This window comes from Podospora anserina, chromosome 3 (genome assembly GCF_000226545.1).
Source record: "Podospora anserina S mat+ genomic DNA chromosome 3, supercontig 3".
NCBI lineage: Eukaryota > Fungi > Ascomycota > Sordariomycetes > Sordariales > Podosporaceae > Podospora > Podospora anserina.
This window is the reverse complement of record NW_001914833.1, coordinates 339,406-352,901: the sequence shown is the minus strand read 5'-3', so window position 1 is coordinate 352,901 and position 13,496 is coordinate 339,406. Positions and strand designations below refer to the sequence as shown.

At 53.5% G+C, this 13,496-nt stretch overlaps 5 protein-coding genes across 5 annotated transcripts; all 5 read right to left on the bottom strand.

Annotated features, from left to right (window-relative positions):
* Nucleotides 1–2,379: 2,379 nt before the first annotated feature.
* Nucleotides 2,380–3,129, bottom strand: PODANS_3_10662 (uncharacterized protein; the record flags this gene model as incomplete). Its single annotated transcript, XM_001903528.1, has 2 exons — nucleotides 2,380–2,698; nucleotides 2,756–3,129. 2 exons carry the CDS (start codon nucleotides 3,127–3,129, stop codon nucleotides 2,380–2,382), a joined length of 693 nt encoding a protein of 230 aa, XP_001903563.1.
* A 531-nt stretch (nucleotides 3,130–3,660) lies between these two features.
* PODANS_3_10660 (uncharacterized protein) lies at nucleotides 3,661–5,970 on the bottom strand (the record flags this gene model as incomplete). The annotated part of the gene is made up of 1 exon (XM_001903527.1): nucleotides 3,661–5,970. One exon carries the CDS (start codon nucleotides 5,968–5,970, stop codon nucleotides 3,661–3,663), a length of 2,310 nt encoding a protein of 769 aa, XP_001903562.1.
* Nucleotides 5,971–6,355: 385 nt separating this feature from the next.
* PODANS_3_10670 (uncharacterized protein) lies at nucleotides 6,356–8,266 on the bottom strand (the record flags this gene model as incomplete). Its single annotated transcript, XM_001903526.1, has 4 exons — nucleotides 6,356–7,042; nucleotides 7,101–7,372; nucleotides 7,435–7,883; nucleotides 7,977–8,266. The coding sequence occupies 4 exons, from the start codon at nucleotides 8,264–8,266 to the stop codon at nucleotides 6,356–6,358; spliced, it is 1,698 nt and encodes a 565-aa protein (XP_001903561.1).
* Nucleotides 8,267–8,917: 651 nt separating this feature from the next.
* Nucleotides 8,918–10,841, bottom strand: PODANS_3_10680 (uncharacterized protein; the record flags this gene model as incomplete). Its single annotated transcript, XM_001903525.1, has 2 exons — nucleotides 8,918–10,385; nucleotides 10,444–10,841. 2 exons carry the CDS (start codon nucleotides 10,839–10,841, stop codon nucleotides 8,918–8,920), a joined length of 1,866 nt encoding a protein of 621 aa, XP_001903560.1.
* A 1,175-nt stretch (nucleotides 10,842–12,016) lies between these two features.
* On the bottom strand, nucleotides 12,017–13,423 carry PODANS_3_10690 (uncharacterized protein; the record flags this gene model as incomplete). The annotated part of the gene is made up of 1 exon (XM_001903524.1): nucleotides 12,017–13,423. The coding sequence occupies one exon, from the start codon at nucleotides 13,421–13,423 to the stop codon at nucleotides 12,017–12,019; it is 1,407 nt and encodes a 468-aa protein (XP_001903559.1).
* Nucleotides 13,424–13,496: the final 73 nt, after the last annotated feature.

Here is a 13,496-nt window from a genome sequence, read left to right as displayed (position 1 = left end):
ATCTTTAGACTCTTGACAGGTTTCACCTGACACATTCCATACAACCCAGCAATAAAGTAACTACGTCATTCGTTTGACATTTCCGAGTAGGTACCTACTTGCCAAATCTGACATCTAGAATACTTGCCCGGATACCGTACCTACCTTGGGTATTGTGTTTCGAGAATCCATCATGGTGGATTCATGTAACCCAAGAGGCTGCGGTCTGGGTGGACTCAGTCGGCCCGTTACCTTAGGTATACTGAAACCCTGGGTTGCATAACGGGTAGAAAAGCTGCATCTGATGCTGAATTCCAGGGCATGATGACGAGCTGAAAAGTCCTGAGAGAGCCGGTCACGAAATTCCCTGATCTTTCAGTTATTGAGAATTTGAACTTACGTTGAGAAGTAGCCCCGAAAAGACTCTCTTTTCAAGCAAAGATATCTCTGTAATTCAGTGTTAACTACCTACCTTAGTATAACTACCTACTTTGACGGTGAAGAAGAAAATGGAAGTGGACCGTCCCCTCCATGTCAAAGCAAGACCATCATCCCCATCACTACCACTAACCAACCCCATACACCTTGCCCGACCAAATTCCCTACCGTCCCATTTACCTTCTCTTCCTTATCACCATCAGAAGTCAAATTAGCCTCATAAAACCTCACAGTAATGTTGCCTCCCCCGATCCAAGGCCCGGGTATCGACGTCTCTACTATTTTTCTTTCCACCTTCGAAGCTGGAATCTCTTTTGTTTTCAATGTCGCCGTTACGGTAGGACTTGGTGCTAGAAGTCGATCAAAGAGACGTGGCATGGCGGAGGAGAATGCCTCGACGATGTCCGCTTTGTCTTGTTCTTGCAGTATGTATGTACTGACTGGGTCTGGGGTGGGTGTTGGTGATGAAGGGGTTATAGTTTGGGTTCCTGTTTTCGTTACGCGGTTGAGAGTTGTGTAGCCCTGGAGGTTGGTGGTGACGACGGTTGAGCTAGTAGTTATGATGATAGGTGTGGGTGCACGCGTAGGTTGAGCGCTGACAGCTACCGAGGTTTGTTTTGTGCTTGTTGCGGTTGCGGTTGCTTTACTTCTGCTCCAGGCATCGATCCTGCTGATGTGCTGCTTCATGGGCGTTGGGATGGGTCTCAGCGAGGTTGAAGTCAGTGGATTGAACAGGCCATTCTGACATTCCATATTCTTGCACGTGTCCGTGTCGTTCGCTATCAGGTACCCGATTCCAAGAAGATCGTCTCTGGGGAGAGATAGTACGGCCTGGAGTGTTAGTGGGCCTTGCTTTAGGTATGGTGAAAGTGGCTTTGGAAAGAGACCCTTTTGTATGAGGTTATCGATGGCTGAAGGGTATCTGTAGTCCAAGTATTCGACGAGCTCATTCTCCTCGGGAGTTTGAAGTGGTACAACTACTCCAAGTTTTGGCAAGCAGGAACTGGGCTCCCCCTAGACATACGTATTAAGAGAAGACTGTAGTGGGCATGTAAAACGACTCAAAAAATCGAGAGTATCCACGATATAATTTGCCTTTGATGGGTACTGCGCAACTGTGGGGGTAAGAGGTCTCAAAAGTGACGGAGAACTGAGAGGGCGCGGTATTTGGGGATTTGTTGTGTAGGTTCTCACAGCCCAGTGGCGTCTCTCGAGGCTCCTATTTGCCGGTTCGTTACCTAATTCTTGTTTTGAAACACTTGCTAAACAGGTTTTGGACACATACCCTCGCTGTTGGGAAGACTCAATTACCCCAGCGAAAGCCAGAGATAAAGAGCAGAGGAGAAGAAACGATTCGCCTGGAAACATGGTGTCAGACTAGCTAGATTCCCTTCTCTTGGCCAGAGCGCGACCTGTGTTAGGACCAGACTGTCATGGGCTGACTTCGACCTGTGATGAGCGAAAAGCATCAGCTTAATATCCTCTCAAGTCTGATTGTGCAATCTGCTCCGCCTCAGACATTTTCCATCTTGTCAACGCCACATATTGATAAACAGCCAATGTCTGGTGTGCCGCCAAGTCTATGACGACGCCATTCCTGTCCCTTTAGGTGCCAAAAAGGAACTATTGGTCTGGCCAAGAAGTCGAGACGCACCCAGGCCTGACTTGTCAGGTTGACGTGTGTGCCACAGCCTACCTCTTCACAAGCAATCCGGTTTCCGGTTTCCGGTCTAGAATTTATCCAGCTGGTTTGGGGAGAAGAATGTGATATAGCAGGGCAGTTATAAGCGTCCTTCTCTCATAATCGGAGGTTCTGTCATCTACCCACTTATTGAGCAAATGCTCGAGTGGAATTCATCAGTTGTCATCAACTGCAATGCGCATGAACTTCTCATTCAAAGTGACTTAAGGTAGGTATCAACCCTCTACCTGACAGCATCGCAGTCTTCTGGCATCGCAAGTCTAAGCCTCAGCCTCCTCTTCACCGACGGGCTGAACAGGTCTGGTCTTTCTGCGCTCCGTCTGCTGATGGGGCTGTGCATATTCGGCCTGGCTTCCTCCTCCAGAAATTCTTTTGCGAACAACCTGATCAACCCCGTCCTGTCTGTTCTCGGCAGCCACTTCTCTCTTCTCATCCTCTCGACCGTTCGGCCAGCCTTCGGGCAGCACCACATCTCCGTCTGCGACACCCTTGATCCCATCGTCTTGGCAGACCATCTTGTCGGTCCACTCCTGTGGGCATTCAAGGTACAGTTCGGTTTGTCCTACAATCCAAGCGTCGCTGCTCTGATGTTAGCATTCGTGTCTTGTGCCCCCCCAATCATTGGTCAAGACATACCCCCACTCAGGCCCTAGGCAATCAGGAAGGGTCTTGTTCAGGGTGAAGCTTGCAACGTTCAGGTTGAGCTGCAACCAGATATCGAGGTTCGGATCAGACGGGATCCCATAAAATTCACAAATGTAGTTGGCTCGTAGGGAGCAACGCAGGGTGTCGGTGACTTCAGTGTTGGTGTTGGTGAGCGTGAACGTGGCGTTGCCGCGCTGGAGCACTTCGTCGCCAGTATATTCCACCTCGAGATTCTCCACTACCCACAGGCCAGGTTCGCTATCTCCTATGCACCTTTGCTGTCTTGGTGACAGGTGAGACGAAGCAGGTATGGCCGAGATGGAAGGCAGCAACGGAACGAGCGCGGTGAAGAGGGAGAGCTTCATGATGGTGTCTATCAATCTTGTGTGGTCGGACAATGCCTCACCGTCTTAGATAAAAGACTTTCTCCAACTCTTTATATCCTCCTGTCTCGCATCTACGTCACCTCGAAATACCCCTGAGGTGTAAGACAACCCCGCATTGGTCTCCAATTCATCTACAATAAATCGGTGGGGGCAATCTATGATATCGCGGGAACCTGCCATCATCCGCTTTACCCGACTTGCCAAGTTGAATGCGACGCCGGCAATAGGAAAGATTGTCGGCAGCGTCTCGGCGCTTCCGCTGTTAGAAGTCAACAGGGACAAAGGGTACCTTAACCAAGGTACTGGTGCTAGGCAGCGCCACTATCGACTGTTGCGAGACACCAGAGAGGGCATGAGCCACCAACAGTCCTGGGAGGAAACTAAGAGAGTTCCGGATGTTACGGACGAATGACAGTAGGAACTTTTGTTTACAATAGAACGATGCTTGCTAGTTACTTTGCAACATTGTTCTTCAAACCATCCTACAAAACGAAACCCCCCAAAGGCCGCCTAATCCAACACAACCAACCCGCCGTACGCCTTGTGAGAAATGGCCTGCTTGACCTGGTCGTATGGATCTTTTCTATGCTTCGCCTCTGGCTCTACCGTGACCTCCTCCCCGTCCTTGGTCACAACCACGGCCATCTCCTCATCCTCCTCCTTGATCTCGTCAAACCCAGCACCACCTAGGAAAACCTTGAGCATACCCTGAGAGTACCCGCTGACAAGAGCTGTGCCAACTTGATCAGCGGCCACGGGCTTGGGGGCGATGTCATATGAGCCGGAATATCCATCTCGACCCCCGGCCAGGTTCCAAAACACCAGCTCGGGCATCTCATAGCCCGCATCCTTGAAATCCTGTTGAATCCGCTCGAAGCTCGAAGACCACTGACCGACACCGTACTGAGCCGAGTTGAAGTGCATGTCGCTAAAGACAAACACTCGCTTGACCATGTCCTCAGGCTTGACAGCATTCTTGATGGCCATGGGCAGGATCAGACGGCTGAAGACGGCACAGAAGTCTGTGCTGGCGCCCCAGTCCGCCCTTGCCATCTTGTTGTATTTCTCACCCAGACCCTCACTGAGGTCAACCTTCTCAACTTTGGGATCTGTGGAGAAGGTGATGAAAGCTCCACCAAACGGAGGCTTGGTGACTTCAGCCACCAAGAGCGAAAGGCCAATGGAGCTGTCCATGGGGGTGGTGCCATCTTGGAAGACAGGACTGCTCATGCTCCCAGAAACATCGCACACGGCGATGCAGGATTCCAGAGTGCCAGAGTCTTTGATGCGCTGGACAAGTGTCTTCCACTGGCCGTCAATCACCTTGGAGGTGGCAGCACCCACGACATCAGCCTTCATTTCCTTGAGCGTCCGCTTCTTCTTGGTTTGCGAGCCGAATGAGTATGTTGAACGGTCTGATGCCTCACGTGCGGCCTTGATGAGAGTGCTGGGAAGGAGAGTGGCACCACTGATCTGGGTCTTGCCAGTTGAAACGTCGTCGAGGTACTTCATGAACCGAGTCTCGTCCTTGGCTGCAAATATTGGGGTGTAATTGTTCATGGCCACAGACGGGACGCGGTCGTACTTTATCTTGTCGAGGGTTTTGGCCGACAGCTTGCGTTCGACAATGTCCAAGTGCTTGCGGAGGGCGGAGATATCCTTTCGATAGGCCTCACGTGCATGACGAAGGTACAGCTCACGATTGCCCGCAATGTCAGAGCTAAACATGAGTGCAGGATACATCAGCTCAGCGATGGTCGAGACGACAAACGTGTGCTTGTCGTGAAAGCGGTCTGTTGACGGAGCCCACTTGCCGCAGAGCGAGATTTGCTTCTTGGCCTTGTTGTCGCCGTCTCTCAGGAGGGCGATGTCCTTCTTGAGCTGCTCGGCAAAGAGACGCGAGACAGTCAAGTGAAGTGCGCGGTACGTGGCATCCGATTCCAAGAGTGTACAGGCTTGATGGTGACGGGCATCGCGGATTTTGGCGCGCTGTTCTTTGGCCTTTTCCTGGTCGTATCGCACCGATGGTTTCGTTTCGCACTTGATATTGAGAACGTCGCGGGGACTGGCGAGGACGTTGAGCTTTCCGTTGGCGGCAAGAGCGAGGAGGTTCAAAAGATCCTTCCAATAGCCATGAGACATGCCGGTGACGACATCAAGGCCGGGGGCGTCCTCTTCTGTCGTTTCGGCTTCCACCATGACGAGATCCTCTTTGACCGCTTCGCTCTCTTGCTTCTTGGCCGACGTCGGCTTTGGAATCACGGGGCTGCTGAGCAAGTGGATGTTGCTGACCAAGGTGAGGGGGTGGTGCTCAGCCAGCCATCCGGCGCACCGGTAAAAGGAGATGCGCGAGCTCTTGCCGAGATGTATCGACCGGGCGTTGAAGATGATCTTGAGGGTGGCGAGGGGGTCCTCAGCCCAGGCAGCGGTGAGAATGCTGTCGAGACGATTGCTATCGATGACTTCCTCGAGCTCGCTGAACAGATCGACAAGAACACTATTTGAAGACCGGAAGGTGACATCGCCATTCTCGGTAAGCATTTTGTCGTCGCTCAGGTGAAAGTCATTGACGCCAGTAATATGGGCTAGAAGGCCATCCATAAAGGCGTTTGTTGTTGGCTGAGCCGCGGCAGCTGCATAGCTCTTCTTGTTTTCGACCTTGACGTCGGGTTTGGTGTTGCGCTGAAGCGTCTGTTCGAGATAGGTGGAAAAATCCTCCTGTGACAGTCGCAGGGCGTCAAGCTGGGGGAGGAGAACTGGACACTTGGACTTGAGAAACCAGGTCTCGTCTTGCTGCTTATTGTTGCTCTGGTCTGCCATTTCGATTGTTGTGATGGAATGACTGTTGGTCGACGACGAGATGGTGAAAGAGTGGGAAAGACTGAAGTGTTGATGAAGAAAAAGACAGCGAGGACAGCTTCTGGCAGCACCGACTTGACTCACCGCCGAAGAGCTTCTTTGAATTGAAGATTAATTGTTGGCTGCTGGTTGGAAGCTGCAGGCACACAATCGATAGCTCCACATGAGGACGGAAACTAGGTGTGAGGACGACGCATTGCCCCACCCTCCCCCATTCTGCCGGGTACCCCTCATCAGCCCTATGAGCTTTCATCTTCATCCGCGTCATCTTCGACGATCTTGCTCCCCTCTGGAGGGAAGCGGGAAAACAGCAGCATGCCGTACGCGAGAATGGCAATCGCCTATGTCACATCAGCTCTTGGGCCACAACAGTCTTGATCACTTTCGGCACACTCACAGCATTGACAAAAAAGGTAAGATGCGGCTTCCCGACCTCAGCCAGAGCCGCAAATACAAAGCCGAACAAGCCCTGTGTTGACAGGCGAGCAATGTTTTCCACCAGACCCAGTGCATTTAGTGCGTCCGCACGTTGAGATAGGGAGCACATTTCAGTCATGACTCCCTTGGCCGCCGGTGCTGACCCAGACGCCAGCGGGAGCAGAAACGCAGCAAGAAATATATGCCACCTCTCGGTTGCAAAGGCCGTGCACATTGTCAGTACCCCGTCCACCACAAGGCTGATTCGCAAGAAATACAGGTCGAATTCGGTCCCCTCGTCCTCCTTGACCGGCTCCGCGTCCACTGGCTCTTGCTCGGCAAAAGATCCGATAGGTGCTTCAAACTCTTCTGGGGTGGTTGCCAGGTGAGCCGTTTCTTCATGGCCATTGCCGTGGTCATGGTGCTGTTGCGCCTCTGGATGCTGTGTCATGTACCAACATCGTCCCCTGTTGATGATGCGGGGGAAAGCAAATATTAAAAACATACCGCGCATAAAGGCAAAACCTGACGTCAACCAGCCATTCTCGGTCTGTTTGAAGTCAAACTTGGCTGTGGCATAGAGCTGCATAAGCAGCGGCGCATATCCTGTTGCCAGCTGTTGTCGTTTTGTCAGTCTTAGAAACACCCACAGGAGGAGACGGGAGCAGGCATACCACACCGAGAAAGATGCCAGCGCAAAGAACCATCAGTCCGTAATGTTTCGTCACGGTCCCGTTCCGAGACAAGATTCGCTGCGGCAGCAACACTCTCAGGGGTGTAAACAACTGGGAGATGCCCTGGCCTCGAGCTTTCTTTGCACTGCTGATGGTGCTTGCATCAATGTATGGCACCACCATGGCCACATAAAGCGCTGACAAGAGAAACGCGCAAAAGGCTACTTCGAAAGGCCGGCTGATGCCCCAAATATCACCCATCATGCCGCCGGCTAAGTCACACAGTTAGCGTCATGGAGAATACAACTGAGTAAAGGTAACTCGCTCAAGTAACCCAGGCCTTGGCCAAGCATGATACAGCCCTGCAGCATGCCAAACACGGCTGTCCTTCTCAGTGGGGGCACCACTTCGCCAGCGATGATGTTTACAATCAACAGATACCCAGCAGGTCCGCCAATGACCGTGATAATCTGCGTGCACTGGATCATCAACATTCCCTTTGCTCCTCCAGCCATGAGCCCCAGAATCTGCGTCGACACTCGTATGCCAGGGACCAGGGTCTGAATCATCAAGGCATACTTTGGGCCAATTTTTTTGGCTGTCCAGCCAGCAACAAACAGGTTGATGGTTCCGCAGAACGTGGTAGACATTCCCAAGATGGAAAACTGCGTGGCCATGCCGGCGGCGATCTCGTCTAAGTTGCAGCGGTCACCGGGGCCGGTATAGGGTGGGTGAGTGGAGTAGTAGTGATCGCATTGCATGAGGTGGAAGGCATAGAGGATGCTGCCAACGTGATTTCGCCCACTCACTTAGCTTCACCGGGAACTTGATCATCAGAGCTGGGGCACTCACGGGACTTGGGTGAAGCTGAAAGACAGGGTGATGAGAAAGCCAGCAAGAAGAATCTGACTCTCGGTCGAAGGTTTGAGTGAGGTCCAGATCTTTTTCAACCGCCTGCGATTTTTTCTGGGCTGGATGACATCATCATCGTCTTCGCCTTGGTGGTCTCTGGGAATACCAGGGCCGTCAGGGGAAGCACCTGAGTGAGAAACAGTGGTGTGAGAGACGCTGGTGGACGACAGTAGGGGGGTTCTCTCATCAGCTGCTTCAGCCATGGTACACCCGTTTGGCAGGGCTGTTTGGCGGCCAACCTCAGAGCGGTCCATGGGGGGTTTTGGTGCCGCTGCTGGTGCCAATGGCGTTCCTTGGCAAGACTCGTCAAATTGAGGCTCTGAGAGCCGCAAAGTCACAATCTCAAAGAAACACGCGGGACGGGAAGGTGGGTGCCAGGGACATGGACATGGCGCGAAGCCCAACCTAGGAGTTGTTTGGTTACGGTGAAAGGTTCCCCTGCTTTGTTTCCCTGTGGAGCGTCCTCGTTATCGGCGGATGGGTAGTGCGGATCCCTAGCGGCGGGAAACTGTGGATAGCATGTGGAGGCCAGAGACGATGACGGTGGAGTGAATGCGCAGGGCAGGTTATTTCAGCTGACTCGGCTGGTATGGATGGATCAGGCTCTGGCAGTTTTTTTCAAGTGGGAAAACGAACTTGCCGATGGGGTTTGTTGACTTTTCAACCTCGAATCCGAACCTGCAGCCGATATCGCCACCCCACATGTCTGCTGGACGAGGGCCAATTACATGCCAGACATTTCACAACACTGATTTTCAGTTTCACAATACAATCGCAAAAAAGATTGTTCGAAGGTTCAACATTATGGATTCATGCAGTCATATACTCGCATTATATACACCGTCGTCGTCATTAAAGTAAGTTATTTACAGTCCCCCCCCTCCCAGGCTCACAACAAGCGTCTCTTAAAGCTTCTTGCAGAGTCTGGTGTCCTGGATAACCTCCCAGTCCTCGGTGCCGGGGGTGGCAATTGAGTAAAACACTCCCAAGGGATCCCACTTCTTGCGGATCTGCTTGAGGCGGGGGTACTCGGAGCCCCAGAAGTGGCCCTGCCAGTTGGGCTGGTAAGGGTCAGCCTCGTTGACATAGGTGGCCCCAGAGCCTGAGGCGTCGCGGAGCGCCTGGTCAATGGTGTTGGTCAAGACGTTCTGGAGGTCGGCCTTGACCGCCTTGCTGGCACCCAGAGGGACGGGCAGGACAGTGATGACAAAGTCGGTGGCATTGCGCCACGAAGGGTGGGTGGCACTGTTGCTGACAGGAGCGCCGTAGCCGGGGTTGAACAAGTGACCGACAATGAAGGAGAAGATGTCGGGGCGGGGCGAGAAGACCGTCTTGAAAGCCTCAATGATGCCGTCGTTGTTGGTGGCAACGTCATTGTGGTCAAACAGCCAGCCACCCGTCAGGGCAGAACCACCGGCAGCCTCGGCCTCGAAAAGATCAACATAGAGGTCGAAGAAGGTCGGGAAGGACTTGGGGTTCCACTCATAGGGAATTCCGTTGGCGGTGAGCTCAGCAAGCATGGGGGCAACAATGGCATTGAGCTCGGCGACCGTCTTTCCAATGGCGACAAAAGGCTGAGCGCGGAGGGTGAAGGGGAAGAGCTCATAGTAGACATAGAGCCCATTGTCGACAAAGTGGTTGGACCACTTGTGGAAGATGCTGGTGGCGTTCCAGTAAGCGTCATTGTCAAAACCAATGTGGGTGTTGTTGACATAGAAGGTGGCACCGGCAGACGAGACATCGTCAAACGTCTTCATGGTAACGGACAGGATGACGGCAAAAGCCGAAGGACCACCGCCCTTGAGAGCCCAGAAAAGATCAGAGTTTTGGGCCTCATTGGCAGTGACAAAGTGGCCAGACGCTGTGATGGCCTCAAAGGCGAGAACATTGTCGGCAGAAAGACCCTTGAGCGTAGTCCATGGACCGTGGCCACCGCCCTGGATGAAGCCACCAGCAACACCAACGGTTGGGCATTCGCCAGTAACAATCACCTTGGGAGGAACCTGAGCATGGCCCTGCTCCAAGATGGAGCGGCCCTGGACACCGGCAGCAATGGTCACGGCAGGACCAGAGTACGAGCCGGGACCGGCATACGACGAAATCCAGTTGACATCCTGGAAGCTGTGGGTGTTGATGATCAGGGAACCGGCACCGGTGCTGCGGCCGATAAAGTCGTGGCCGGTGTTGCGGATGACCAGGCGGATGTTGTTGCGACGAGCAAAGTCAATGCCGGCCTTGATGTGGTTGCGGGTGGTGGCAGAGATGACATAAACGCCATAGTAGCCCAGCGTGCAGCTGTCGGTGGGATTGAGAGTGGGCCGGCAGGTCTCGTTGGTGAAGTATGTCCAGAGGGCGGCACCCGGCTTCTCAACACTAATATCATCTAATGTCAGTCACGGTCAGGCTTTGGCTCAAAAAGGCCACAACTCACGTCCACATCTCATCCTCCCAGTTGGCATGCACGTCAGCGCAGGCGGCAGCATCGTAGGTGTTGACAGTGCCCAAGGGACCGGTGAAGGTGTTATAGCACGACGCAGCAGGGGGTATGTGAAGTTTCAAGTTGCCACCCACGGTGGTGTTCAACTGATTCCACTTCCATTGCTGGGGCCAGCAGAGCTGACCGGGCGAGCACTTGCAGCCATAGAGCTTGCCGTTGTGGTGGGTGACGGTGAGGTTGGCAACGTCCAAGAAGTCAAAGAGACCGCCGAGGAAGGACGTGGTCGACGCGGTGGAGGTGCTGTCGGTCGAGGCCTGAGGGGCGGCAGTAACGGTCTGGAGAAGGCCAGAGGCGGCAGCAACGGCCAGCCCAACAGAAGGAAGGTGGACCATCTTAACTGCGGTTGACTCTTTTTGATGAAGGGCAAAAAAGAGGTGCAGAGAAGAATCGACGGGATTGTTGTTGGTTGGGAGGCACCGTCATAAATAGTACATTTTCCATCCCCCCCCCCACCCCCCCAATCATTGCCTCCTCTGTGTATGTACCCCCTCATTCTCCCCTCACCGAGCAGGGAGTGGCAAAGCAAGCTGCCGCTGGAAAGGTTGAAGCGTCCACCCCCAGCCAGAAACGACTCCAACTCGCGATTCTTCCGAGGGGCTTCTGCAAAACGCCATGGAGAGGCTCCACCGGGAACATCCCGAACCGGCAATACGAGCGAGTCTAATGCAAGTCAAACACTCGGGAATCCCCTCGGATTCGGCATGGCAACCGGGGGGTGCTGGTATCGACTAACCCTCTTATGGGCTAGGGATACCGCCAAGGGTGGGATTGCAACCCTGCGCCGGGAACCGAGGAGTTTCTTTTTGGCTTGTTAGCCTGGGTGCCTGGCGATCCGGCTTGTTCGGCGACTATCGACCATCCGCAGAGCTAGAAAGAATAGTGTGTCTATAGATTTGGGTGATGAGGAGGGGACATGCACATCTAGACCATGATGCATGGTATCATGGCTCGTGGCATCATGCAGTCGCCCACGAATCTGGAAAGAAACATCGCGTGGCAGTGTACATTGATGCAACTCTTCAATTTGGTTCACCGTGGTATCAATGGCACCCCCGGCATTGCTTCCTATGCATGTCAAATCTCCCTGCTGATTGATACCGTAAACATGCATCATCAGTTAGTTTCTCTCTATGTCCTAAGCGAACTAAAATAACGTAGTCCATCTGCTGCAGAGAGCCGTCACAAAACGTTGCAAACATGCTATGATTATGTTCCTCAGTCTCTGCACACTCTTCTTCTTCACCGCTATATACAGATATGGGATGTCCCCGCACCGTGTCCACCGCGATTGTAAATATTTTCAGCCTGTCTCGCCGTCTCATGCAGCTGGTCTCCATACTCGCTCGCCCTACTCCAAATGGTCCCCGCTTACGCAGTACAAGCTACGCAGATGTACACACCCTGGCTGCACCTTATCCCCGATGCCCACGTGGGAATATCACCATGCATGTCGGTTTCTCCGGCACCTGGCACCCGGGACAACAACCCACCACCGGCAGTTGGCCACTCACACAAGTACCTGCAGACCCTTCTTCCTTCTCCTCTTGTCTTTCTTCTTGACCACCCACATCCATACCCCGTACATGATGAATACCGCAACCGTGATGGGAACAGTAACGGCCCAAAAGAGCGCAAACTGTGGTCTTGTCCCCACCCTCATGGTAGACCCTGACTCTGCCGCTGCCGCTTCATCCCACTTGAAAAGCGGGGTGCTGAATAGTGCCGCGATGAAGCTACCAGGCAGGAAGAACATAGCTACCAAAGCCAGCATCTTCATGCTGCTCGAGTCCTGAAGGCTGGAAGCAGCGATGCTCCGAGTCGCCGAGGCTGTGTCGAAAGCGATGGCGTTGTCTTGCTGTGCAATCAGGTGGAAGAGGGCCCGGATCTGGATGTCGATGCGGGATTGTGTGTACGTCAACTCAGTCTGCTGCATGGTGGCACGGTGGGAGAGCAGGGAAACCCATGCTGTTGGCGCGCCAGCCGGCTGTTGTGCCGTCTCCGTTTGGAGGGGCAGGGTTTGATAGAAGCGATAAGAGGCCGCATTCGGTGGTTGCGTCTGATTACGTTGCGTTGCTGCAGGTAGCGGAGGAGAGGAAGAGTGGTGACTGATGAGATGGTTGATTTCCTCGACTAGATTCAGCTTGCGAGCACCATTTGCCAGCTTGGCAGCGCACCCGCTCATCTGAGCTGACAGCTGACCGAGTTCCCCCGCCGCAGGCTGTGTTTCTCTTCGACTAGTGAATCTGTGGTGTCCCGTACGAGCCTCCACCTCACGAACCACCTTTTTGATGTCGTCCAAGGTGCTGTCTAGCTCGTGGGCCAGTAGTAAGTTGCAGATAAGAGCCGGGAACATGGCATCGGTGGCCAGTGCCGGCCCCCAGGTTGACTTGAGAATACGGGACAACTCGGCTCTCTCTTCCCCCTCAGCAAAGATGACAGCATGAGTTCGAGGGACTCCGATGGAGGTGATGTTGTAGGACCATGAGACTGCCAACTTTGGGTGATAGGTGACGGTGAAGACGGTGGAGTTATCCCGGCCGGGGCATGCGGAGACACCAGCAAAGGAGCTGCGAGCATAGTTCATTGCAGACCGCAGTCCCCACCTCTCCGCCAGCTGATCCAGAATTCTGGTTGATGGACCAGAACGACCCCCTCCCACCACCACATCTTGACCAACCCACACCATGCGGACCGCCCGGGTGCCTGTCCCGCAAAGGGAGGGGAGCGACTGACAAAAAGGTTCGTCGAGCCAGTTGTCGACGTCAGGCGAAGAGATCTTTCGATTTTGAATAAGACTCTTATTTTTGCCCTCCGAGTCGACCCATATTTCAGTCACATCAAAAGTGGGGGATTTGAAGACATCGTGCTTGTCCCAAAGACTGTGCCGTCCAAAGTGTTGGTAGACGTCCTCCATGCTGATGATGTTGGCTGTTGTTGGCTGGTTCGAGGAGATGTTGATGGTTTTTTTTTTCAAATTCAAGTTGGGT